This window comes from Lynx canadensis, chromosome A2 (assembly GCF_007474595.2).
Source record: "Lynx canadensis isolate LIC74 chromosome A2, mLynCan4.pri.v2, whole genome shotgun sequence".
NCBI classification, from domain to species: Eukaryota; Metazoa; Chordata; class Mammalia; order Carnivora; family Felidae; genus Lynx; species Lynx canadensis.
Genome location: NC_044304.2, coordinates 14900148 through 14927742, shown reverse-complemented (window position 1 = coordinate 14927742; position 27595 = coordinate 14900148). Strand labels below are relative to the sequence as shown.

Genomic DNA, 27595 nt, shown 5'->3' with positions numbered 1-27595 from the left:
ACTTTAAAAAAAGAGTGATCCTTCAAAGTGTGATTTACAACTGGAGACCAGCTATAGGAGCAAAACCGAATGCAGTTAAATGAAGATTAAATGCCTCATCGCTCTGGGATTTTATCTGGATTTGTTCCCATCTCCACCCCCCCCCCCCTTCCTTCCTTCCTTGGAAATAGCACTTAGCAGTAGGACCAACTCCAGATGTAAGGAGTATGGCTCACGAAAAGGGAAGTGCTCTGAACCACAGTCTCTCCCTCCTTTTCAGTGCTAACCATCTGCCTCTTTTCTTCCACCTGCCGACGCGATGTGCTTGGGAACCAGGCTCCTCAAAAGCCTCATCTCAACATTCATGGTCCTTCAACCTTGTTTTTTACGTCCCTGAATGTTTAGCGTAATTATCTTAAGATCGCTGGCTAGTCCCCTACTGGCCAGTATGACCATCCTTGTTGATGTAACTCTTTGTGTGATGGCGGGGCCCCTATAATATCCATTCTTACTGATTTAAGACCTTCCGTGCCAGTATCTTCCATACCATCCACCCTCATGGACATAACACCTTCCGTAGCAACAGTTCGTGTTGGCATAGTACCTTCCGTAACGACCTTCCTCGTTGGTGAGACACCTTCGGTGGTGGTTGACCTTGTTGACATAACACCTTCCAGAATCACCATCCTCTGATGTAACGTATTCCAGAACGATCCTCCCTGTGGACGTAACACCTCCTGCACTAGCCCCCGTTGGGGAGGAAAGCACGCGTCTGTCTGGCCCCAAAGATTTCCTGCAGTGTGCAGCCTTTCTTTGCTGGCCAGTTTCACTCTGGCCCTACCCGGCCTACCAGAGGAATCGCTTCATTGACCTGGCCTGTAGTCGTTTGAGAGAGCGTCATTCAGAGACTTGTTCTCCAAGTCAGGCTGTGTGGATTGCTCTGCACTAGGGCAGAGGGCAGGGTGGATTGCTCACACTTCTCTCTGTGTTGGCGGTGTTGAGTGCTACAGACGGAAGCAGGTCCCTCTGACTGCTGCCCCCTCTCTCACGGGGGTGGGGGTGGAGGCAGACGCTTGGGCCCAGGCTGCCCAGCAGCCCGTGACCTTGAGGGTGGACGTCTTGAAGTAGCAGCCATGCGTGGGCTTTGCCGTCAGGCAGTCCCGGGTTTGAATCTCAGGCATGCATCTTCCCAGCTGTGAACGTGAACAGTTTACCTAAAGGATACCTACAGGAAGTATCTGGCACATAGCAGGTGCCGAACAGATGGGGTGGTAAATTACTGCCGTCATTCCCAGAAGCCAGCTCCGTTTGGCCAGCCCTACACAGCCTAACGCCTCTGGGCTCTTGGGGTATGAAGGCCAGGCTTCCCACCGGATCTGTCCCTGATTTCTGGTTGGCATCTGAGGACCCTCTTCTTGCTCTGGCTCTGCCCACAAGACCAGGTGAGATGAGCAGCCGCGAGCCCTCTTGACCACAGCGCCCCCTTGACTCTGACCCACCCTCCCTGTCACCTTCTAGCATCTGGATACTAAGGTTTTACGGTGAATACAGTGTGTTTAGACATCCTCACTGATGTACCCTTCCATCAAAGCTGTCCACTTGGCATCACATCACAACGGCAGCTCAGCTCAGAAGGGAAGGTTCCGCGCCCTAGACAGTACCGTATACTTATCCAAACCCCTTTCCTTGAGCAGCTCAGCATGTCCTGCCTGGTACCCTATCTGGTTACAAGTTCTACACGGGTTTTCTACTGCCACATAACAAATTGTCACAAACTTAGTGGCTTATGACAAAGTCCAGATGAGATGTGGACGGCTTCTTGGCTCAGTCTCACCAGGCTAAAATCAAGATGTTGGTCAGGCTGTGTTCTCATCTAGAGCCCGGCTCCTCTTCTGCGTTCACACGGTTGTAGCAGAATTCAGTGCTTTGTGGCGGGTAAGTCCAAGGAACTCCCGCTCACAGCAATTAGAGGCCACTCAAACTTCCCACCATGTGGCCCCCTCCGTCTTCAAAACCAGCTACAGAGAATCTACCTCTAGGCGAATTCCTTTTTCTCCAGGAAAAGCCCAAACTCTTCTAGGGGTTCAACTGATTAGGTCAGGCCCACCAGGATAAAGTTGACCTGGCCCTACAACATCAGTTAATCACATGAATGATATGCCTTGATATTTGGAGTCCTTTCCACACTCAAGGGGAGGGGTACCTACAGGGCACGGGGTCTCTGGGGTCACCTTGAGATTCTGCCTACCACAAGGTTCAGAGGCTCAGGGGCTTGGTCCCGTCTGTGTGTATGGAAGTGATATTCTTTGCACTTACACATGTGGTCTCACTGCGGTATTTGTAGAAGTCCCGTGTGGTTCATGTTTGTGGCCAAATATTACAGATAGAAATCTGCAGTTTAATGAAGTAAGATGGGGGGCGCCCGGGTGGCTTAGTCGGTTAAGCAAGACTTTGGCTCGGGTCATGATCTCGCGGTCCATGAGTTCGAGCCCCGCGTGGGGCTCTGGGCTGACAGCTCAGAGCCTGAAGCCTGCTTCGGATTCTGTCTCTCCCTCTCTCTCTGCCCCTCCCCTGCTTGCACTCTGTCTCTCTCTCAAAAATAAACATTAAAAAAATAAAATAAAATAAAATAAAATAAAATAAAATAAGGAGGTAAGGTGGCTTGTCCAAAGCGGCCCAGCCAAGCGTGGCCCCAGCGATGACCGCAGAGACTGGGCTCATGAGGCAGGGAGGGTTACTCACATCAGACTGAGGGACAGAGGTCAAGACTCTAGTGGCCCCCAGCATAGGTCAGGCCCAAATAGAACCTTCTCTCCTGCTGCCCCTCCCTGCTCCCTCATGACGGACCTGCTAAGCTGCAGGCCAACCTAAATCAAAGACGGATTTTTTTTTTAAGTTTATTTATTTATTTCTGAGAGAGAGAATCCCAAGCAGGCTCCACTAGCATGGAGCCCGATGCGGGGCTCAAACCCACAAACCCTGAGTCATGACCTGAGCCGAAACCAAGAGCCCGACGCTCAACCCACTGAGCCCCCCAGGCGCCCCTCAAAGGTGGATGTTTCCATAATGAGGCATTTCCCTGCTGCCTCCCTACCCCCATCTCTTCACGTTATCTTTGAGGGACAGTGAATAATAAGATGGAAAGAGGCTGATATAACCTTCTGGAAAAGCCCATTTTAAACGAAACTCACTTGAAGATTAACCAGCGCGTGGCTTCTGTACGGACAAGTAAGAGCGTCTTCATGGATATTGTTGCTAATCGCCGAGGAATGCGGGCCTGTCAGAACACTGGTCACCGTAGCCCGTTGTTGGGCCTGCGGCACCGGGAAGGTCAGGGTCGCTGAGTGCGGGTGGCTAGCAGGCTGAGGGACGCTCTGACCGGCCGCGTTTCAGAGAAATACTCCTGCTTCTTTTTTTCATAACCTTTTCCCATCTTCTGAGTCTCCTAGTTTATTGACACCGTTTTTCGGTTCAGAGAAAACTTCCTCCCCCTTCTCGCAAAGCGAATATCGTGTGTAGCTATGAGTTTGAGCCTGTGTCCTTTTGCTCACTCTTGGGTTGTTACTCAGATCAGCGGTCAGCGATGCTCAGGTTGAAAAAGCAAAGCCCGCCTACCACGTGACGCGCGGTGAGATGAGCGAGACGCAAAAGGACAAATAGTGAGTGTCCCCCTCCCACTTATGCGAGGTCCTCAGAGGAGTCAAATCCATAGAGACAGAAAGATCAGTGGGCGCCAGGGGCTGGGGGAGGGGAACGGGGAGTTAGTGTCCAATGGGGACAGAGTTTCGGTTTGGGAAGATGGAAATATTCTGGAGATGGATGGCGGGGGTGGTTTCACAATAACGTGAATATATAGACTTAATGCCACTGAATTGTACCCTTTAATGTGATTAACCAGGGGCGCCTGGGTGGCTCGGTCGGTTAAGCGTCCGACTTCGGCTCAGGTCATGATCTCGCGGTTCGTGGGTTCGAGCCCCGCGTCGGGCTCTGTGCGGACAGCTCAGAGCCTGGAACCTGCTGCAGATTCTGTGTCTCCCTCTTTCTCTGCCCCTCCCCTGCTCACAGTCTGTCTCTCTCTCTCTCTCTCTCAAAAATAAGTAAACATTAAAAATTTTTTTAAATGGCTACCATGGTAAAGTTTCTGTTATGCGTACTTTACCACAATTTTAAAAAGGGGGGGAAAAGTGTGTGGGATTTATTCATGGGTAGCAGAAGGATGAATACTCTTTTCCCAAAATTTTCAAAGTTTATTTATTTACTCTGAGAGACGGGAGAGAGAGAGAGAGAGCACAAGTGGGGGAGGTGCAGAGGGAGAGGGACAGAGAGAGAATCCTAAACAGGCTTGGCATTGTTAGCGCAGAGCCCGACGTGGGGCTCGAACACCCAAACCGCGAGATCCTGACCTGAGCTGAACCCAGGAGTCGGACACTTAACTGACTGCACCACCCAGGCGCCCCGTTTTCCATTTTCTTTCTAATTTATTTTTTTACCACAATGAAGAAAAAAGAGTGGAGCACACGTTACGATCCCCAGGCTTGCTTGGTAAATGTACCGACGGATGTATCTGCTTCTAACGGTGGCCTTAGAGGAAATCTTGGACACACCCCACAGCGTCCCCCCTTCCACAAGCCTAACTCGCTAAGCTCCTGGTTGTGTGGACAAGACCCCGTGCCCAGCACCCTGCGGTCACAAAGAGGGACTCAGGAGGGTTTAGTGCACGCCTGGAAGGATAGAACGGGGGGGGGGGGGGGGGGGGGGGTTGAGGCTCTCATCAGAGCACGTTCCAAACAGTTAGCTATTGTTTCTCTGAATTTTCAAAACTGTTTTATTGAGGCACACATGAGGATACGTAAATCTTAAGTATACAGCTTGATACATTTTCCAGATGTATATACACTTATACATACACATTTATACGTGTGTGTATGCCCTTCCAGCACCCCAGAATTTTCCTCTTCCCCCTTCCTACTTAATATCTGTCCGCCGGGCATTCGCTGTTCTGACTTATGCCAGCATAGGTTGGCTTTGTCTTCTGGAACTTGATATGACCGGAATCATATACTATGTAGTCTTTTGTGTGTGGATTCTTGTTTAACCATCTTGCTGCTCACTTTGTGTTTTGTTTTGTTACTGTTTATTTATCTTTGGGAGAGAAAGAGACAGAGCACCAGCAGGGGAGGGGCAGAGAGATCATGACCTGAGCCGAAGTTGTACGCTTAACCGACTGAGCCACCCAGGTGCCCCTGGTTTGTTTTGTTTTGTTGTTTTAATTGTTTAATGTTTATTTATTTTTGAGAGAGAGAGAGCATGAGCGGGGGAGGGCAGAGAGAGAGAGAGAGACACACACACACACACACAGAATTCAAAGCAGGCTCCAGGCTCTGAGCTGTCCACACAGGGCCCGATGCAGGGCTCGAACTCGCGAACCGCGAGATTGTTTTGGTTTAAAGTCTATTTATTTATTTTGAGATAGAGAGACTGGGAGTTGGGGAGGGGCAGAGAGAGGCAGAGAGAATCCCAAACAGGCTCCACACTGCCAGCACAGAGCCCGACATGAAGCTCGAACTCACGAACCGTGAGATCGTGACCTGAGCCGACACCAAGAGTCGGCCGCTCAACCCGAACAGCTAATCCCTGGTGGTTAGGTGGGGCCAGTGGAACAAAGTACTTTAGGGCGGGAACACCGAAGAAATTGGAGATTCAGCAACTTGTAAACATTTAGCAGTTGGGAAAAGGGAACGATGGGCCTCCTGTCCTGAATATGTCCGTGAGCAGACATACGGATGAGTTTTAGAATCTGCTTCTTTGATTCTTCCCCATCCATCCTTTGATCCTTATTGACTTTCACAGTCGTGCTAGCTCACACTTCAGGGTCTGACAGAAGGAATCTTTTTAACATTTCATAAAATGGAAATGTGGTTCAAACTGGCCTTATGGCATTGGAACAGACCATCATGAATTATTTACAGAGGTTATAAGCTGAGTTATGTGTGTTACTTAATTCTGCAATTCCCATGTTCACAGTCTGTTATCATTTTGCTCCCTCTGTGGCCCTCTTTGAAATCATTCCTTCGCCCAGTGCGCTTTGACTCAATCTGGAGTTAAATGTGAAAGTCCATGTTTTGGGTTGGCAAGAAGCCTTAAAATGGCCATGGTCCCAGAGCGATTTATACATAGATGTGTGCATTTGCTCCAGACCGGGGCCCAGACCGTCCACAGCCTGGTGGTGCGTCTCTCACATGCATCTCTAATACGGTGTGCATCTTTGATCATAAAAGGGAAGGGATGCAGGGCCACCTGGGAGGCTCAGGCTGTTGAGCGTCCCGCTTCGGCTCAGGTCACGATCTCACGGTTGGTGAGTTCAAGCCCCGCATCGGGCTGTCTGCTGTCAGCGTGGGGCTCGCTTCGGATCCTCTGTTTCCCTCTCTCTGCCCCTTCTCCACTTGCACTCTCTGTCTGTCTCTCAAAAATAAATAAACATTGGGGTGCCTGGGTGGCTCAGTCGGTTAAGCGTCCAACTTCGGCTCAGGTCGTGATCTCACGGTCCGTGAGTTCGAGCCCCGCGTCGAGCTCTGTGCTGACAGCTCAGAGCCTGGAGCCTGTTTCAGATTCTGTGTCTCCCTCTCTCTGACCCTCCCCCATTCATGCTCTGTCTCTCTCTGTCTCAAAAATAAATAAACGTTAAAAAAAGAGAGACAGAGAAGGATACAGCAGAAAGGTTTGGATATGCACACTGATCACCACGTTAGAAAAATAATTCAAAACACAAGCCCTGAAGATTGTCGATGGCTAGCATCCCCTTTAGAGGATCATTCAGTTACTTTAGAAAATAGACAACTTGCATCGGTGCATATAAATTTCTTTCCTGAAGAGTTTAGGAATTAAGACTAGGAAATGGATGGGTGGGCACAACAGCCCCCTGTTTTGATAGACTGTTCCCCAAGTCGAGTTGACTCGAAGTACACACAGGTTCCCTGTAACATTGTTCTTTGAACTTCAGTTTACTGTGTCCTCTAGGATTGCTCTAAGACCCATGGAAACGGTAAACTTTTTTTTATTATTTTTTTTAATGTTTATTTATTTTTGAGAGAGAGAGAGAGAGAGAGAGGGAACATGAGCGGAGGAAGGGCAGAGAGAGAAGGAGACACAGAATCGGAAGCAGGCTCCAGGTTCTGAGCTGTCAGCACAGAACCCAACGTGGGGCTCGAACCCACGAACCGTGAGATCATGACCTGAGCCAAAGTCGGATGCTTAAACTGACGGAGCCACCCAGGCACCCCAAAACTATTTTTTAATGTTTATTTATTTATTTTTGAGAGAGAGAGCAGTAAGGGGCAGAGAGAGAGAGAGAGAGAGAGAGAGAGAGAGAGAGAATCCCAAGCAGGCTCTGAGCTGTCTGAGCAGAGCCTGACGTGGGACTCGATCTCACGAATCGTGAGAGCGTGACCTGAACTGAAATCAAGAGTTGGACGCTTAACGGACTGAGCCACCCAGGCGCCCCTGGGGAACTTTAAATCTGAAGTTCAAATTCAGACTACAGTTTCAAAGTACTTTGACATGACGAATGATTTCTAATAATGCAGGGTGCCTATTTAGCCGTTTTAAACAAACACTTTTCCCTTCTGACATCCTGGAGATCCCTCCCCCCCGGACAGACAGCAGCTGGGACATGTTCTACTCCGTCCTGACTCTGTCGGTGAGAACAAGCCATTGTCATCACCAGGTTCCTGGCCGTGTGTGGAACTCCCTGGGCAGGACGAGGTTTGCAGAGTACTCATCTGGCAAGTGCTGGGCTCCAGGGTCATACCACGTGGCCACAAAACCCGGCCCCACCCCTACCTGGACAAATCCCTTAATCCCTCAGAGCCTCAGTTTCTTCATTTGGAGAATGGGGGATGATGTTAGCACCCACTCTGTGGGGTGGTTGCAGAGATTTTTAAACACCGAATACGAGCACGAAGGCTGCCCGTACTAATCAGTCGCTGAATATTCCTTGTAATCATCGCCTGGGCAAGCCAGGTGCCTAGATTCCAGAGGCTTCTCACTCAGGAGAGACTGATGAGTTCCTTGGGTTGTGTCCTGTTTTATGTGGATGTGAGAGATTCGCTCTTTCCAGGTAGGCAGGTGGGTGACTTCCTGCCATTGGGAAGACAGTCCCTTCAGTTCACCAGTATGTAAACAGACCTGGCCAGGTTGCTGCCAGATGGACATAGGGGGTTCTAAACCAGTTATCCCCTCCACTGTCTGCAGGGCCTCACTGCCCCGGGTCCACCGATTAGTAAGACTCTGAATTTGATGGTATGACAGCCTGGCACCCCCTCCCTACAGCGGACCCCACTAAATAGGTTATGTTGGTGGTGATGCCCAGCTCCTTGGTGTCGATCAGCAACTCACTGCGTGTTGTAAGAAACAGCAGCTCCTGGGCACCTGGGGGGCTTAGTCGGTTAAGCGTCCGACTTCGGCTCAGGTCACGATCTCACGGTTTGTGAGTTCGAGCCCCGCGTCGGGCTCTGTGCTGACGGCTCGGAGCCTGGAGCCCGCTTCCGATTCTGTGTCTCCCTCTCTCTCTGCCCCTCCCCTGCTCATGCTCTGTCTCTGTCTCTCTCTCTCTGTCTCTGTCTCTCAAAAATAAATGAAGAAAGGAAGGAAAGAGAAGAGAGGAGAGGAGGGGAGGAGAGGAAAACAGCAGTTCCTCCTCCCCTCTGTTGGTTGACTTGACCAACCTTGACAGCCTCCAGGAGGGCAGCTCGGTGTGGTAGAATGGACGGGGCAGGGGTGCTGGGGTCCGACCAGCATGTCCCAGCTGCCTCCGGTGTCTGGGAAACATGGGGAAGTGAAAGTCACTTCTCTGAGCTGCAAAGTGTTGCAGAAATCTAATGAGTCAACACCTACAGAAAGGCTTTGATAAGCAGTGAATAGGGCCAGGCCAGGGCAGGGAAGGCGTGGAAAATCTAAGGAGGCTTCCGTGCTTGCACAGCCCTGAGAGCGAATGCCTCCTTCAGGTTTGCCCCAAGGTGCCTTACCGGCCTCACCCTCGCCCCCCCCCCCCCCCCCCCCCGCCCAGCCTTGGGCTTTAGACTGTCAACAGCAATAGCAGCTAACCTTGATCGACTACCTGGCACATTAATACTTCTTTTCATCCTTACCACGGTTCTTGTATTATCCTCATTGGCAGATGAGGAAAGCGAGGCACAGAGAAGCTAAGGAATTTGTCCAAGGACACACAGCCGGTAGAGCCAGGAATCCATCCCACGCAGGGAGATTCTAGAATCTAAACTCTTAACCATTGTGCAAAGCTGCTAAGTTATGCTGGTCCACTGGGGGAAGCCCAAACTCACTGGCCGCAACCACGCCCCTTCCCAGCCTGTCCCCTGCCTCTGTCTTCTCTGCCGCTTCTACCCACATTTCCCTGGGCCTCCAGCCAAAACAATCTCCATGGAGTGGCCCCAAGGGAGCCACGTTCTTCATACCTCTGTCTTCGCACCTGCTGTTGGCCTCCCCCGATCCTTCCCGACACCCATCTCGCTGTCCCTGACTGGCAAACTCCTATTTATTTTTCAAGACCCATCTTAAGTCGCGCCTCCTCTGTGAAGCCTTCCCGGACCACCACCCCTAGACAGTTAATAGCTGACCCTCAGTGTCCCCAGAATACCTTGACTTTCCTTGGTGCCTAAGGTTACTGACTATCAGGTAAGGTCTGGTGGGGCAGACAAGCAAATGTATATTCAACGTACATGAATTTAGCTACTGCTTCCTGCAGGGAATAAAAGCAGGAGAGATTGTACAAATGGTGTGAGCGTCCCCACAGGGTGGATGCGAGGTGTCCCTTCTGCTGGTGTCATTTCCTCGGGCTCCCATGATCCCATGCCCTGAGGGATCACCCACAATTTAACAAAACGTGTTTTGCAAACCCGGCCCCTAAGACCAAATCGCTGCTTTGTCTGGTGCTCGACCTGAGAGGCAGGGATCCGCGCCACGGATGAGCAAACGCCGGCCGCAGCCAGCAGACTTGAGGGAGGGATGTTGACGTGCAATGTGACACCTTCCTCAGAGAGGACACGGCTGTGGTGGCCGGAAGTGCTTTTCCCATTATGGGCTTGCTTGGGAATCGGACTCCCACGCAGGCTGTGACTGATCAGCCATGCTGATTCACGATTATGCCACTTGGCTTCTGCGTTCTGTCTCCCTCGACATCCCGGGCTCTCCTGCCGGGCATCATAGGTGTCTCCTGGTGCCCAGGCTGGGCCCGGGCCCTGCTGGGAGCTGCTTGGTGTCGGGGGCGGACGGAGAGTGAGTGGAAGTCAAACCCCCCCTGGGAACCACACCCAGAATTGAGGCAGCTGGTTATGACCCATCAAAAAAGTTTTAAATCACATTCGTCAGTCTTTTAAACTGTTATTTCAGGGACGCCTGGATGGCTCAGTCAGTTGAGCATCCGACTTCGGCTCAGGTCGTGATCTCACAGTTGGTGAGTTCGAGCCCCACGTCAGGCTCTGTGCTAATAGCTCAGAGCCTGGAACCTGCTTCAGATTCTGTATCTCCCTGTCTCTCTCTGCCCCTTCCCCACTCACACACTCTCTCTCTCTCTCTCTCAAAAATAAATAAACATTAAAAAAAATTTTTTTAAACAAAAAAACCCTGTATTGGACAAATCTGGGAGCAGGTAAGTCCCCTGATGTGTATCTGGTGGAATCCCCTTCTTTGGGTTTATTTTCCTTGCCTCGTCTTTCCCTTGCAAAGAGATAGGATGGCAGGGAGAAGAAAGAACAGGGGTGTTTGTATAATATCCTGTGATACGGTGATTAATGAATGGTGATTAAAACAATTGGAAATTCCCGCCTGAGATGCCGCTGGTGAGGCAGAAACTAACGAAGTTATCCTAATAAGGAGTGGTCGGAAGGCAGGAGAGTGAAGAGAAGTGTGATTCATGACCCCAAGCCCGTCGCCTACAAGCTTTCCCGAATGCCCGGAGGCCGCGAGCCCACTCGCTGCTTTCCACGAGGCTGGGCTTGACTTGGCTTGGATTTCTTTCCACTCGGAAGACCTGGAAATCACGCCAGAATCTGGAGCTTTGTCTGAGTTTCTGTGAACCTGGGTAATAATAGATCTTCCAAAATTACTACACCAGAGAAATACCAAGTTCCTGGGGAGGCAAAAGAAAGAGATGGTGAAGAAGAAAAAGCCCAACCACTTTCTTTAAATGTGTATTTATTTTTGAGACAGAGAGAGACAGAGTGTGAGCAGGAGAGGGGCAGAGAGAGAGGGAGACGCAGAATCCGAAGCAGGCTCCAGGCTCCGAGCTGTCAGCACAGAGCCCAATGAGGGGCTCGAACTCACGGACCGTGAGATCATGACCGGAGCCGAAGTCGGACGCTCACCTGACTGAGCCACCCAGGCGCCCCCACCCCCACCCCACCCAACCACTTTCTGTAAATTACAGCACGTCTGTCAAACACTCAGATGTGCTGACCCGGTGGGCAGTGGCCGGGGTGGGAGGCTGAGATTTATTCCGCGGTGTTGGAATTTCCGATTTCATGGTATGATTAATGGTGGGGAATGCAGAAGACAGAAATGTGCACGCAACATGACGTTCTCAAACTCCGAGCATCTGTGATGAGTTTTAAGTGATTTCACTCAAGCAATGAGGGGTCTCTCTGCCACTGAATGGAAGGGCTGGGGGCGGGGGAGGCGGAGAAGGGGGGGATTCTGGATTTCAAGTGGGTACAAAGTTGGGTCATCAGCCTCTCGCTCCCCATCTCCCCCTTCTGCTAATATATTCATCACTGAAGATGAGGAGGGCTGTCCTGTGGGTAATGTGTCCTTGGCTGTGACCTTAGGAAACAGCCTGTCATGTAAATCGTCCCCTCCTGCTGCAAAGGTGGGTGGGCCTTGGCTTTCTTGCACGTGTTTCCTGTGGGCGAGGAAGCCAAGTGGAGATTCTCTGGTCTGGGGTACTAAAGGAGAGCTATGAACCACTGCTGGGCAGTAGAATGTGCTGGGGGGGCAGGGGGCGGGGTCACCTGGGAGGCAGAACAAAGAAACATTGTGAGATGATAAAGTACAACCGAAGTGAGTCATTTAACCCTTTCAAAGCTTCATCTTCTTTGTTTGCAGAATGAGTTAGAATGTAAATCTACGTTATTTTGACCCAAAATAAAAAATATAGGGGCGCCTGGGTGGCTCAGTCGGTTAAGCGTCCGACTTCGGCTCGGGTCATGATCTCACGGTCCGTGGGTTCGAGCCCCGTGTCGGGCTCTGTGCTGACAGCTCAGGGCCTGGAGCCTGCTTCCAATTCTGTGCCTCCCTCTCTCTCTGACCCTCCTCTTCTCGCACTCTGTGTCTCTCTCAAAAATAAATAAACATGATATGTACACGTAACAGAGGTAGCATTAGCGATTTGTGAAGGAAGGATTGGTGTATTCAATAATTAGAGCTGGCTTTCCATATGGAAAAAAAATAGAAGTGAATCCCAGCAGAGACAGAAAAAAAGTGTTTCCAGTAGAAATCCCTAGGTCCGATTGGGACTTCATCATTCTTAAAGCCCTCCAGAGGCCTTTTAGAAACCCCCAGTCTGGACTGTTAACTCCCTGGGGGCAGGAACTCCAGCAATTTTTGTCATGAAATCATGTGTACCAAGTATGGTTTCCTAGAACATACTATTAACCCAGACGATGTTTGTTGAATGAATACGTGATTTCATAGATTCTGAAAGAAAAAAACTTTGCTAAAAAAGATTGTCCACTTTTCCCGGACTGTCACTAATAGTAAAACAGATTGTTGTATACCCAGAATTAGTTGGGGGTACTGACCTGCCTGGAAGCAGGAGAGAAAAGCTGATGGGGTGCCTGGGTGGTTCAGTCATTTAAGCATCCAACTTCAGCTCAGGTCATGATCTTGCGGTCCGTGGGTTCGAGCCCCTTGTCCGGCTCTGTGCTGACAGCTGGAGCCTGGAGCCTGCTTCGGATTCTGTGTCTCCCTCTCTGCCCCTCCCCACGCACACTCTGTCTGTCTCTCTCTTCAAAAATAAATAAATATTTTTTTTTTAATTTTTTAAAGAAAAAGAAAAGCTGAGTGGAGGCATTGTAGTGAGATCAGCTTTGTTCTCCAAATCTAATTTAGGGATATTTTAAAATATTACACATGCCACGAGAGAAACAAGGCCCACCCCCAAGATTTTATTAAGTAATATTTTAACTGTGGTCACGACTACTCCTTTAGTCATTTATTAAGTGCCTACTTTATGCAGTAAGACAATCTTCCTAACACACGTTTTTTCCTCTTTTTAGTTTATTAAGGCATAAGTTCCATATAATAAACTTCACCAATTTTAAGTGTACAGTTTGATGAGTTGTGGCATTTGTGTGCAATGTGCAGTCACCTCCATGGTCAAGACACAGAATGGTCCTCCCATCCTGCAAAGACTCCTCTGCCCCCCAGGACCCCAGCCCCTGCCCCCACCTCCAGCATTAGGCAACTGCTGGGCTGCTTAGGGTCTAACACTTAATTAAAATAACCGTAATAATTGTAGAGTCAGGATTTGTTTTTTTGCTGCTTGTTTGTTTTTGAGAGAGAAAGAGCAGGAACAGGGGAGGGGCAGAGAGAGAGAGAGAGAGGGAAACAGAGGATCCAAAGCAGACTCCGAGCTCACAGCACAGAGCCCGACGCGGCCCTCGAACCCACAAACTTCGAGATCGTGACCTGAGCCGAAATCAGATGTTTAACCAACTGAGCCACCCAGGCGCCCCTGGAGTCAGGAATTTTGAAATAATGCTGTGGCCAAAGGGTGTAAACAGAGACAGAAGAGAAGTGAGAATGGGGAGGAAGGTGATAACCTGGCTAAGCTGGGCTGCAGTCCAGACACTGGGTGCAATGAATTAGCCCCACCAGAGACCCGGGGTCGGAGGCCGTAGAGAGCATGCCATGCCTCCCGGGACTGGGTGTCCCAGGAATTTTTTTTTTTTACCAATAACGTGGTAAGACGTTTTCACGACTACAGAAAAAGAACACAAGGTTGACATATACCGCTTGCGTGGAAGCCTGGCAACTGGGTTTCCGAACACGCATCTGGATTCATTTTAAGTTTTTATTTAGTTTTGAGAGAGAGAGAGAACGCACAGGTGCACACAAGCGGGGGAGGGGCAGAGAGAGAGGGAGACAGAGGATCTGAAGAGGGCTCTGCACACACAGCAGAGAGCCTGATGCGGGGCTCGAACTCACGCACCGCGAGATCATGACCTGAGCCGAAGGCAGCCGCTTAACCGACTGAGCCTCCCACGTGCCCCTGGATTCATTTTAACCTGATGTCTTAGAGAGCCCCCGAGCCTTCAGATCCGTCCCTGAAGATTTTAAACGTCACTTCAGCCTCCATGGGGACAGCAGGCACTGTCTGGATCCCGAGGCCGCCACCGAAAAGGACAGGGCAATTCCTGCTGCCTTCCAGTAGGAAGGTGCTCCCGTTCTGATCATAGGAGGCGAAAACAAATGAACACTCTCAAAGACTAGAGCAGGGAGGGACATAAAAGCAGGAAGACTGGGGGTGGGGGAGGAGGGGAGCACTGGAGGAGGCTGGTCAGGGAAGGTCACTCTGAAGACATGACCTTTGAGCTGTGACTGAAAGGACCAAAAGGACCCAGCTCTTGCTAGAGAAACAGCTTCATAGAAACCAGGACCAGCACGCGCAAAGGCCCTGGGGGTGGGAAAGAGGTTCGTGTGGTCAAGAAAGAAGGCAAAGGTGGTCACTGAGCACGGTGACCAAAGCAGACAGGGGTACAAGCTGAAGTTGGAGAGATTAAGACATTTTGCTCCAAAAATGCAAACCGAGGCCGTCTTGAAAGCAAAGTCAGGAAGGCAGCTGAGCTGGTGTCCTGGCGCCCTGAGGCATGTGTCGCTGCCGGGCAGTAGCTGGGAATGCGTACAGTTGCAAGGTCACTTCTTTCTCAGGTACTGATCACAGACTGGGAGCTGGCAGGAAATGGTTGATTTTTTCCGGCCTAGCCCCCTCCTTTTATAAATGGAGGAACGGAGGCCCAAAGAGGGTAAAGTTCTTACCGATAAAAATGGACAAGATATTTGCAGTTCACTATCACAGACCGAGGGATCAACTTCCACACTACGTCAAGAGCGGCTGGCTGGTCAGGCCAGAGCAGAGCGAACAAGGGGGAGAGAGGTTCAGAAGAGGCTGACGGAAGTCCCAACATTTTATCACGTAGCTGCTGGCCTGGGGAGCGCAAGTGGGTTCATACCTTCCCATGGGAGGAAAGTGCGTGTAGCCCTCATGCAGGCTAGCAGTTTTGATCCAAATGAAGCAAGGGGCTGGTCAAAAAACTGGAAGGAACTCACTTGTCACCCAACAGGTGCATGGAAATAAATACACCGTGGTCTACACAGATAATACAACACTACTTAGGAATAAAAAGAAACAGAGTAGGGAACAGTGGATTGATCTCACAAACGTGCTCAGCAAAGAAACCAGGTACCAAAGAGAATATACTGTAGGATTCTGTTTATATGAAGGTCTGGATCGGGCAAAACCAACCGATAAGTTTTCTGGGACCAGAAGCCGAAGTTGACTGCAAAGGGACATTAAAGGAACGTTTAGGGACCACGAACATTTGTTAGATCTTGATTGTGATAGTGGTCATGTGTATATACATCTGTCAAAACTCTTAAAATGAGTGGGTCCTTTTTAATGTACGTAAACTACAGCTCAGTAAAGTTGATTTTATTTATTTTTTATTTTGAGAGAGAGAGTGCCCGAGAGAGACACAGCACATGCTCACGTGAGCAGGGGAGGGGGAGAGAGAGAATCCCAAGCAGGCTTCACGTTCAGCACCAAGCCCTAGGTGGGGGCTTGAACCCACGAACCATGAGGTCATGACCTGAACTGAAAACAAGAGTCGGACGCTTAACCAACTGAGCCACCCAGGCGCCCCTTAATAAATTTGCTCTTAAAAAGTTTTTTTTTTTTAACATTTATTCATGTTTGAGAGACAGAGAGAGACAGAGTGAGAGCAGGGGAGGGGCAGAGAGAGAGGGAGACACAGAATCCGAAGCAGGCTCCAGGCTCTGAGCTGTCAGCACAGAGCCTGACACAGGGCTCGAACTCATGGACCGTGAGATCATGACCTGAGCTAAAGTCAGATGCGTAAATGACTGAGCCACCCAGGTGCCCCAAAATAAATTTTTTAAAAGGGTGGGAAAAGCATAGCTGGTTAGATTGCTATTGATTCACTGGCTGAAGACTTACTGGGCACCTTCCATGAGCAGGTGCCATAACAGGTACTAACCGTCCTTTGTGCCAGAACGTGGTGGAACAGAACACCTACATCAGCCCCGCACGTCTCCACGAGCCCCTGGGTTCCCTCCACGGGACTCCCCTACACATGACTGCCCCATCATCCACTGCCCCCAGGCCGTCAGCTACTCAGTGACCCCAAATCAGGATCCAAGTCACAGAAGGGGCCGAGATGGCACTTGTTCATGAATCAGGGCCCCGTCCTGACCGGTACGTACCCCTCTGTTCAGTGATCAACCGCCGTCTCACCGGCTTGGTGTTGTCCATTCAGATCATTTTGCAGAACCCCAGTCTACAGTATTAGCGCTCTTCAGCTCTTTCAAAGTTGGTTGACACAACATGTTTGTATCTAATTTCTGCAAACATTTTCCTAGCCTCCACTACTGAATATAGGCATATCCTGGGCATGTGAAGCGCTCAGGGCAGGAGACAGCGGCTCGTTGCAAACAAACATGTCCCTGTGTACATAGACTGTACGTGGACTTTCGTCTCTGGTCATATTGAGAAGAGGTGTGACAGTGTCTCTGATTGCTGTTTAATGCTGCACAGATGGGGTACGTGAATATATACTGCTCAAGGCATCTAGGATGTGGTACAGTGTTTTTAATTTTTAGAAACATTAATAAAGCAAACAAGAGGGGTACCTGGGTGGCTCAGTCGGTTAAGCATCCGACTTCGGCTCAGGTCATGATCTCACGGTTCGTGAGTTCAGACCCCGCATTGGGCTCTGTGCTGACAGCTCGGAGCCTGGAGCCCGTTTCGGATTCCGTGTCTCCCTCTCTCTCTGTCCCTCCCCCGCTCATGCTCTGTCTCTCAAAAATCAATAAACTTAAAAAAAATTTTTTTTCAATAAAGCAAACAAGAGATACTTGTTGGCACCCCATCGGCCATAGCCTGGCACTTTCCCATCGGTAAGGACAGCACTGACATTTTATTTTACATCACTCTCCTTCTCAGACCAGGAGGGAGGGAACAAAGGTGTCAAAGTGGGGGGCTCCCTGGACCAGCGGGGGGGTGGGGGAGGGCAGCACGTTTGGAGATGTAAAGCCTCCTGCTCACTCCCATTTTTCTTCCTTCTTCCAGAAGCTTCCGAGATTGCTCTGCCACACGGAAGTGGCATTACGGTTCTCATAAAACCTGGGACCCCCACGCTGCCGGTGAAACCCTGTTACATCATCAGTACTAAAGGACACTTAACCACATTGACCATCAAATCCGGAGAAAAGGCGGTCTTTTCCTTTAACTGCCGGGACCCAGAGAAGCACTTTGTCATCGAGATCCAGAAGAATATTGGTAAGTACACACTCGTGACCTGTTTGGCCTCCCTGCCTCTCTTTCCGGTGCTGAGCCGGTCTCTAATGCTAGGGAGGTAAGAGCTGTTCTGAAACTCCACACTCTGTTTAGCTGTTATGTGGCCACGTATGGTTCTGAGTGCTTTACCCAGGTTAAGGTCTTGAATCTCCAAAACAGCCCTGTGAGAAACTCACCAAGACGGTAACTTGCCTAAAATGACATAGCGACTAAAGCAGCAGGACAAGCACTGAGGTATTCTGGCCCCAGGATTTGCCTGCCACCACTGTGCTGCATGGTTTCTTTTCATTCATTCATTCATTCATTCATTCATTTAGAGCATGCACTCGAGTGCACAAGAAGGGGAGGGGCAGACAGGGGGGAGGGAGGAGACAGAGAATTCCAAGCAGGCTCCCCTTGGTCAGGGCAGAGCCCAAGGCGGGTCTCAGTCTCACAAATCATGAGATTGTAACCTGGGCCAAAATCAAGAGTCAGACGCCAAACAGACTGAGCCTCACCCAACCCCCGCAGGCGCCCCACCACACTGTTTCTTTTTTTCAACGTTTATTTATTTTTGGGACAGAGAGAGACAGAGCATGAACGGGGGAGGGGCAGAGAGAGAGGGAGACACAGAATCGGAAACAGGCTCCAGGCTCTGAGCCATCAGCCCAGAGCCTGACGCGGGGCTCGAACTCCCGGACCACGAGATCGTGACCTGGCTGAAGTCGGACGCTTAACCGACTGCGCCACCCAGGCGCCCCCACCACACTGTTTCTTGATAGAACTTCAGATCTTCAGGTCTGGGATGCTCCAGCTGATGTGCTAAAGTGTTTTTCAACTGAGGTTCAAAGTTTTTAAACGAAAACCTTAAAGCTAATTTAACTCAAATTTCAACTAATTTATTATTTTTTAATTTTTTTACCATTTATTCATTTTGGAGAGACAGAGAGAGACAGAGCGTGAGCTGGGAAGGGGCAGAGAGAGGAGATACAGAATCCGAAGCAGGCTCCAGGCTCCGAGCTGTCAGCACAGAGCCTGACACGGGGCTCGAACTCATGAACCGTGAGATCATGACCTGAGCCGAAGTCAGACGCTCAACCGGCTGAGCCACCCCGGCGCCCCTCAAATTTAAACTAATTTAATTGTAGGCTAAAATTTTGCCGACAAGGAGCAAAAAGCAAGGAGTTGGAAGACAAAGAAATTGGAGGGGCGCCTGGCTGGCCTAGTCGGGTGGAACGTGCAACTCTTGATCTCAGGGTTGTAGGTTTGAGTCCCATGTTGGATATAGAGATGACTTAAAAATAAAATCTTTTTAAAAAAAGAAAAGGAATTGGAGGGTTGAGCACATAAGGGTTGAGAGGTGGGTTGAGAAAAGGAATTGGAGGGTTGAGAGGTGGGTCCGCAAAGCACGATGGGGGAAAAACAGAATTTTTGAGGCTGAGGGATCTGGTCTGGCTTCAAGCTTCAGGCTCCTGGTCATGTGAGCTCATCACATGGCTTTGTATAAGTCACTTAACTGCTTTGTGACTTAGTTTTTTAGTCTGTGAAATAAGTCATTGTACCAACCAGTAGGGTTCTCATGAGGGTGAAATAAACTAATACACTGATGATGTTTGACACACAAGGATTCAACAAACGATGACTCTGACATTATTACTATTACTCACAACTTGAACTTGGGATGAGAGATTAACATAAGATATAATAACCAGGCAGAAAGAATTAAATGTGTAATTTCCTAATCGTTTTAAGGTGGGCATGTCAGCTAGGAACATTGATGTCGTAACATCAAGGAGAGCACTATTTGGGATCCAATCAAAGCCATACTCAAAAAATGTCTTTGCTGGAGCATCTGGGTGGCTCAGTGGGTTGGGCGTCCGACTTCTGCTCAGGTCATGATCTCACGGTTTCTGAGTTCGAGCCCCGCACTGGGCTCTGTGCTGACAGCTCAGAGCCTGGAGCCTGCTTCAGATTCTATGCCTCTCTCTCACTCTCTGCCTCTCCCCTGCTCACGCTCTCTCTCTCTCTCTCTCTCTCTCTCAAAAATAAATAAACATTAAGTTTTTTTTAAATTTCTTTGCTTTCCATTGAAAATAAATGAATCAGGCAATAGATAAGCAAGGAAAGGGGCGAAATAAACCCTAGGAAGAAGGCATTCAGAAAAAGAAAAGAAATTAAAGTGCTTACCAGCAGCTTTTGAAACTCCATCTGGTAACTAAAGCTAAGGTGTGGTTCTCTGTAAAGACTAATTAAATAGACAGATCTCTGACTAGTCTGCTGGAAAAAAGACAGAGAAAATACAAATGTACAGCTTTGAAAGGCTAAATGTTGCTTTCGTGACATTTACAGAGGCGATTTCTAAAATAGACTGTGTACAGCATTATGGTAGAAATGTGAAAATCTGAATAAAAGGAATAATTTTCAGGGAAAATTCAGTGAGCCAGATTGACTCATAGAAAGGTGGGGCGCCTGGGTGGCGCAGTCGGTTAAGCGTCCGACTTCAGCCAGGTCACGATCTCGCGGTCCGTGAGTTCGAGCCCCGCGTCGGGCTCTGGGCTGATGGCTCAGAGCCTGGAGCCTGTTTCCGATTCTGTGTCTCCCTCTCTCTCTGGCCCTCCCCCATTCATGCTCTGTCTCTCTCTGTCCCAAAAATAAATAAACGTTGAAAAAAAAAAAATTTTTTTAAAAAGAAAGGTAGGAAACCCAAATCAATAAATAACCCAGGAGGAGGTTGGAAAAAAATGTGCAAGATGGAGGAAAGTGGGGTTTGGGTTAATTAGAGATGGTTTCATAGAGGATTCTATAATACATCGAGGAGAAGATCATTTCTATAATATTTAAACCGTTCTAGGGGCACCTGGGTGGCTCAGTCAGTTGAGTACCCGCCTCTTGATTTTGGATTTTGTTTGGGATTCTCTCTCTCTCCGTGTCCTCTTCAAATTAAAAAAAAAAAAAGAACATTCTAGGAGAGGGTTGGCAAACGTTTTCTGTAAAAGACGCGATGGTAAATATCTGAGAGCGTCTCCGCCCAACCACTGAGCTCCGCGCTGGGACAGCACGAAATCAGCCACGGATAATAGCTAAACGTATGGGCAGCGCCATCCCACGTGTCTCTTCTCAGTAGCAGGTATTGGGCTGGACTGAGCCCACGAGCTGGGATTTGCTGACCCCCTCCCTGTTCTAGAGCACAGAAAGAGGTGGCATTTCCCGATTCATGGAATAAAGCTCTTCCAACCCTCATATCAAAACGCGCCAGAGCCTAAAAAAGAAAACCACTGTCTAAATAGGGTGAAGGGATCCCACAGGAGCCCAGCAGGAGCCACTCCGTGGGGCCCTGGGCACACTGGAGGCGTGGCTGCAAAGCCCAGAAAGAAACGGCTTCACGGAGTGGAGTTTCCCCGAGCTCCTAAAAACAGGTACTATCCTTACCCACACACAAAATCTGATCTTAGCCAACTCCGTCACCTTGTTATCTAACCCTGTTTCGTCGGTCAGGCAGCACACTGTGCTGGCGTGAACTCGGGCGGACCAGCCACGGCCCGGGCTTTCCTCCTGGGGGGGCTGTGCGTTGCAAACACACTTGTCACCGAGGTTCCAGGACTGCTTTGCAAAAATGGGTGTTTGGGCGTGAACGACCTCGGGGGGTCCTCAGACAGCTCTGAAAGACTCCCATGATCCCGCCTCACGTTGCCGGTGCCTTCGACACCCCACTGGAGCAGCAGTAAGGGTTCGAAGGGTCCCCTTAGAGTGGCCGGAAGCCAAGGCACCGTTCAGATTCCCTGCACGGGAGACGACGGAAGCCTTACTATTCTGTGTCTGCTCTCTGTCCCTTCTTCCACATGCTTCCTTCCTCCTCGAGAACAGCGTTCTTGCTTTGTTTTAAGAGTCTTGGGAAACAAAAGTACATCAGAGGATGTCATCAGCTGCTAGCCTTTAAAAAAAAAGCCCGGGGGGGGGGGGGGGGGCGCCTGGGTGGCTCAGTCCGTTAAGCCTCTGACTTCGGCTCAGGTCATGATCTTGCAGTTTGTGGGTTCGAGCCCCGCATCGGGCCCTGTGCAGACAGCTCAGAGCCTGGAGCCTGCTGTAGATTTTGTGTCTCCCTCTCTCTCTGCCCCTCCCCTGCTCGTGCTCTGTCTCTCAAAAAATAAAACGTCGGGGGGCGCCTGGGTGGCGCAGTCGGTTAAGCGTCCGACTTCAGCCAGGTCACGATCTCGCGGTCCGTGAGTTCGAGCCCCGCGTCGGGCTCTGGGCTGATGGCTGGGAGCCCGGAGCCTGTTTCCGATTCTGTGTCTCCCTCTCTCTCTGCCCCTCCCCCGTTCATGCTCTGTCTCTCTCTGTCCCAAAAATAAATAAACGTTGGGAAAAAAAAAATTTTTTAAATAAAAAAAAAAATAAAAAAAAATAAAAAATAAAAAAAATAAATAAAACGTCGGGGCGCCTGGGTGGCGCAGTCGGTTAAGCGTCCGACTTCAGCCAGGTTACGATCTCGCGGTCCGTGAGTTCGAGCCCCGTGTCGGGCTCTGGGCTGATGGCTCGGAGCCTGGAGCCTGTTTCCGATTCTGTGTCTCCCTCTCTCTCTGCCCCTCCCCCGTTCATGCTCTGTCTCTCTCTGTCCCAAAAATAAATAAACGTTGGGAAAAAAAAAATTTTTTAAATAAAAAAAAAATAAAAAAAAATAAAAAATAAAAAAAAAAAATAAAACGTCGGGGCGCCTGGGTGGCGCAGTCGGTTAAGCGTCCGACTTCAGCCAGGTTACGATCTCGCGGTCCGTGAGTTCGAGCCCCGTGTCGGGCTCTGGGCTTATGGCTCAGAGCCTGGAGCCTGTTTCCGATTCTGTGTCTCCCTCTCTCTCTGCCCCTCCCCCGTTCATGCTCTGTCTCTCTCTGTCCCAAAAATAAATAAAACGTTGAAAAAAAAATTAAAAAAAAAAAAAATAAAACGTTAAAACAAATTTTTAATTCTTTTTAATGTTTATTTATTTTTGAGAAAGAGGGAGAATGAGCAAGAGAGGGGGAAAGACGAGGGGACAGAGGATCCGAAGCGTGTTCTGTCCGTGCCGGCAGCCGAGAGCCCAATGCCGGGCTCAAACTCATGAACCGTGAGATCATGACCTGAGCCGGAGTCAGAAGCTTAACCGACTGAGCCACCCAGGCACCCCGAGATGGGGATTTTTTTTAAGTCATTTGTCGAGAGAGTACCCTTGGAGGACACTTACAAAGCAGTGAGAAAAGCAGGGTAGAGCCAAGGGAAGAAGGAAGCAAAGGTGTGGTTTTAACTACTGGAACCACAGGCTGATGCTGGTGTCAGAGGGCAGCCCCAGGCTGTCACATGAGACAGGGAGGTCAGGCTTGCTCCCCCCAGCCTTGGGCAGCGATCGGCCGTGGGCTGCTACCCACCTTGGGGGGCAGGGGTAGGTGCAGGACAACTCTCAGGCTTTCTGGCCAAAGGGGGCTCCCCCGGCCTAGGCGACTCCCCAGAGAAGAGTGAGCTGTTGGCCACCAACACCCACGCAGCCAGGAGATCACGCCTCTGCCTGGAGGTGCCCCCCGGCTTCTCCCACAGGGGTCGAGAGGCACAGTGCGCGGCCTGGTAGCATCTGTGACCAAGCTTGCTCTTGTGGGTGTGTTTCAGACTGCATGTCAGGCCCGTGTCCTTTCGGGGAGGTCCAGCTTCAGCCGTCAACATCGGTGCTGCCCGCCGTCAACAGAACTTTCATCTGGGACGTCAAGGCTCACAAGAGCATTGGTCTAGAGCTGCAGTTCTCGGTCCCTCGCCTGAGGCAGGTCGGGCCGGGAGCGAGCTGCCCAGACGGAGTCACTTACAACATCAGCGGCCGCATCGATGCCACCGTGGTGAGAATCGGAACCTTCTGCAGCAACGGCACTGTGTCCCGCATCAAAATGCAAGAAGGGGTGAAAATGGCCTTACACTTGCCGTGGTTCCACAGGAGAAACGTCTCTGGCTTCAGCATCGCAAACCGGTCTTCTATAAAACGTGAGCACACCTCCCCCTGCTCCGTCCCCACCGTTTGCTGAGGCTGAAACGTACCAAAACAAAAAATGCCCGTTGCTCTAGACGGTCAGGTGTTGGGCAGTATGGTATGAATGTCTTGAAGGAAGATCTCACTCTTCTGTAAGTGGTGCGGATCTCCTGGTGTGAAGTCACCCTTCTCTATTTAAAAAAAATTTTTTTTAACGTTTAGTCATTTTTTTTTAAATTTTTTTTAACATTTTATTTATTTTTGAGACAGGGAGAGACAGAGCATGAACAGGGGAGGGTCAGAGAGAGAGGGAGACACAGAATCGGAAACAGGCTCCGGGCTCTGAGCTGTCAGCACAGAGCCCGACGCGGGGCTCGAACTCATGGACCGCGAGATCATGACCTGAGCCGAAGTTGGCCACTTAACTGACTGAGCCACCCAGGCGCCCCATGTTTAGTCATTTTTGAAAGAGAGACAGTGTGTGAGCAGGGGAGGGGCAGAGAGAGAACGAAAGAGAGACATAGACTCAGAGCAGTTTCCAGGCTCCAGGCGGTCAGCACAGAGCCCGCCTCGGGGCTCGAACTCACGAACCGTGAGATCATGATCCGAGCCAAAGTCGGATGCTTAACTGACTGAGCCACCCAGGCGCCCCGTCACCCTTCCCTCATAAACAAACCGTGATGCCACTCTCTTTTCTTGGTCCTTTGTTGCCTGTGAGGTTTTTGCACAACACGAAGTGGGATTGGCTCCACAGACCTCTCTTGATGACCCGGTCCCTCATTTCTTTGTCCTGTCTTCTAACCCCGTCACGTTTTCTGTAATTGTGTCGGTGGCTTGCCAGAGGAGGGTGCTAAACTGCTCGGGAATTTTGTGAGCTGAGGCTTAAACGTAGCTGCTGATGAAAATAAAATCACGCAAACTCACAGTTAAATTAGAAACAAAGGTAATAATATGCGCTCAGAACTCATCACTTCCTAATGATTTCACCACATTTGACGGTTCTCTGTGCTCCTGAGGTTATTTACGCTGACTGTGCCTCTACGGTGGCGACACCATACGGCGACAAGCTACTGCACGTCTGCTCCCGACTCCACATTCGTGCTTGAAATCAGCCACGGTGCGAGGAAATGGACAGGCGCCCCACGTTAGGGTGCTTTTCTCCCCCTGCCGGGTTGGTAAACACCTCCTCACCCGCCACTGATGTATCCTTAGCGAGGATGAGACCAGACCCAGAGCTCGGGAGCGGAGAGCCGCCCTCCCCTCTTCCTGACCCCGTTGCCCACCGGCCACCGACAGCCAGGACAGGGGTCTCATCGCCTCCCGTTTTGTCTCGTTTGGGCCCCGCTCCCTATAGGGCTGTGCATCATCGAATCCGTGTTCGAAGGTGAAGGTTCCGCCACCCTGATGTCTGCCAACTACCCGGATGGCTTCCCTGAGGACGAGCTCATGACCTGGCAGTTCGTCGTTCCCCCGCACCTGCGGGCCAGCGTCTCCTTCCTTCACTTCAACGTCTCCAACTGCGAGAAGAAAGAGGAACGGGTTGAATACTATATCCCGGGCTCCACCACCAACCCCGAGGTGTTCAAGCTGGGGGACAAGCAGCCCGGGAACATGGCTGGGAACTTCAACCTGTCTCTCCAGGGCTGTGACCAAGACGCCCAAAACCCAGGGATCCTCCGGCTGCAGTTTCAAGTTTTGGTCCAACATCCACAGAATGAAAGCAGTAAGTGAGCCCCGCTTTCCTTTCCCTCCCCCTCCAGCTCTTTCTTTCCCTTCTGGATAGTCCGCTTGGCGTGAGGTTCCCTTTCTGTTTCTCACCTGTGGCTTCTGGAACACCTGAACTCTGGACCCTGTAAGAGTTTCAGGACGTGCGTTGCCAGGCATTAGGACGGGCTCGCTGGTGAACACCCACTGCGAGAAGCAAATGCAAACTTGCATTCAGGCCAAGTTATTTGTTTTTTTAAGTGTATTTATTTTGAGAAAGAGAGAGAGAGAGAGAAGGTGGGAGGGCCAGAGAGAGATGGGGAGAGAGAGAGGCCCAACCAGGTTCTCCACTGTCAGCGCAGAGTCCGATGTGGGGCTCGAACTCAAAGAACTGCGAGAGCTCGACCGGAGCTGAAACCGAGTCGGACGCTTAACCGACTGAGCCACCCAGGTGGCCCCGGGCTAAGCTGTTGTTGTTGTTTTCACTTTTTTTAATGTTTATTTATTTTTGAGAGAGAGAGAGAGAGCACGAGTGGGGGAGAGGCAGAGGGAGGGAGACACAGAACCCGAAGCAGGCTCCAGGCTCCGAGCTGTCAGCACAGAGCCCGACGCGGGGCTCGAACCCACAAACCATGAGATCACGACTTGAGTCGAAGTTGGACACTTCACCCGCCGAGCCACCCAGGCGCCCCTAGGCTAAGTTGTTTTTAATGAAAGTATTGGGAGGTTACTTTCTGTATCACATGTCTTGACCCTCGATGTGAATCAGGATTCACATTGCACGGCCACCGTCAGCATTAACGAACCCAGTTTTATTGGCTGAGTGCCCCATCCGTACTGTGGGCACACACTCCATGCCAAGCCCTGACCTAAGCAACCACTTACACCGCCTCAGCTAATCCTTATTACAACCCCAGAGGGGAGGCGGGAATTACCCTCAATTACTGCTGGAAAACCAAGAGGCCCAGATTGCTTATAGAACTAGCCCAACGTCACGTAGCTTGTCTGGAGCAGAGCAAGCCCAGAACCCAGAGCCTGTGCTCTAGATCATGCTGAACCCCGAGTGGGGGGTTTACATCGCTCTACACACAGTTACTGAGATGCCACGAACCTAGAAAAGGGGAGTCAGGGCCGGAAGTAGGGGGAGGCCAGGTGCCCAGGTAGCGACATTGAAGGAAGCACCTGCTCTGCGGCACTTACTTGCCCTTCTGGAGGTGCTCACCCTCAGGGTCACGTAAGTACAAGGTCAGCCCCTGAGAGCGAGCGCCTCCTTCAACTTTGCTCCGCGGGGAGGGGCGCAGCTGTTGAAATAAAAGGAGCCTGGGTGGCTCAGTCGGTTAAACCTTTCACCTCAGCTCAGGGCATGATCTCACAGTTCATGGGTTCAAGCCCACATCAGGCTCTGAGCTGACCATGTAGAGCCTGCCTGGGATTCTCTCTCCCCTTATCTCTCTGCCCCTCCCCAACTTGTGCTTTTTCTCTCTCAAAATAAATAAATAAACTTAAAAAAAAAAGGTACAAGATGAGTTCAGAGTGGAATTAAATGGGAGCATGGTGTTTATTTTAGTAGAGCTGATAAACGTCTGGAAAGTGACAGTGTGGGACCCGCCCGAGGGGCTGCCTCTGGGCGTCTCTGGAAGATGCAACACCACCACATCCATTTTTGTTTTTAAGTTTTTGTATTTATTTTGAGAGAGAGAGAGAGAGAGAGAGCAAGCAGGGAAGGGACAGAGAGAGAGAGAGGGAGAGAGAGAATCCCAAGCAGGCTCCGTGCTGTCATCACAGAGCCGATGCAGGGGCTCGAACTCATGAACCGTGAGGTCATAACCTGAGCCGAAACCAAGAGTTGGACACTTAACTGGCTGAGCCACCCAGGTGCCCCAGCCCCACCGTGTCCTGACCCAAGATGACTTCTGATTTATAATAACCGTGTAGAAGGTGTAGAAGGTGTGTGCGTGTGGTGTGTCCACCGACGTATTTCCATGATCCCACTGTCACAATTTTATCATCAGAATGTTAAAAACCACCACCCAAGAATGGTGTGGGTTTGAGTTTAGGAGACAGAGAGATTTATCATCTCAGCTATGGTTAAGTGCTGTCGATTTCTTGTATTTCCTGGAACGTCAGCTGAGTTGATCTCTACAACGAATCAGACTATTAAACACGCTTTCTTCACCATCATCAAGAAGGGTTTGGCTTTAGTTTCGAGGTAAGTAAAGAGTCGCTAAGCTGCGGTTTAAAGCTGTTTAGCGGTGTCCCGGCTTCACATAAAGTGGGATCTGCCTCCGTGGATTTGAATCCCAGTTTCCCTACGTGCCGTGGGACTGTGGACAGAGCACCTCACCTTT

General features: G+C 50.3%; 1 protein-coding gene across 1 annotated transcript in view; it reads left to right on the top strand.

Annotated features, from left to right (window-relative positions):
• CDCP1 (CUB domain containing protein 1) overlaps nt 1-27595 on the top strand; it is a 58071-nt gene that overhangs the window by 11777 nt on the left and 18699 nt on the right. Inside the window, exons 2-4 of the mRNA XM_030305665.2 lie at nt 17357-17566; nt 23195-23557; nt 24898-25266. Of these exons, the coding sequence (XP_030161525.1) occupies nt 17357-17566; nt 23195-23557; nt 24898-25266 (942 nt within the window). The remainder of the gene's footprint in view (nt 1-17356; nt 17567-23194; nt 23558-24897; nt 25267-27595) is intronic.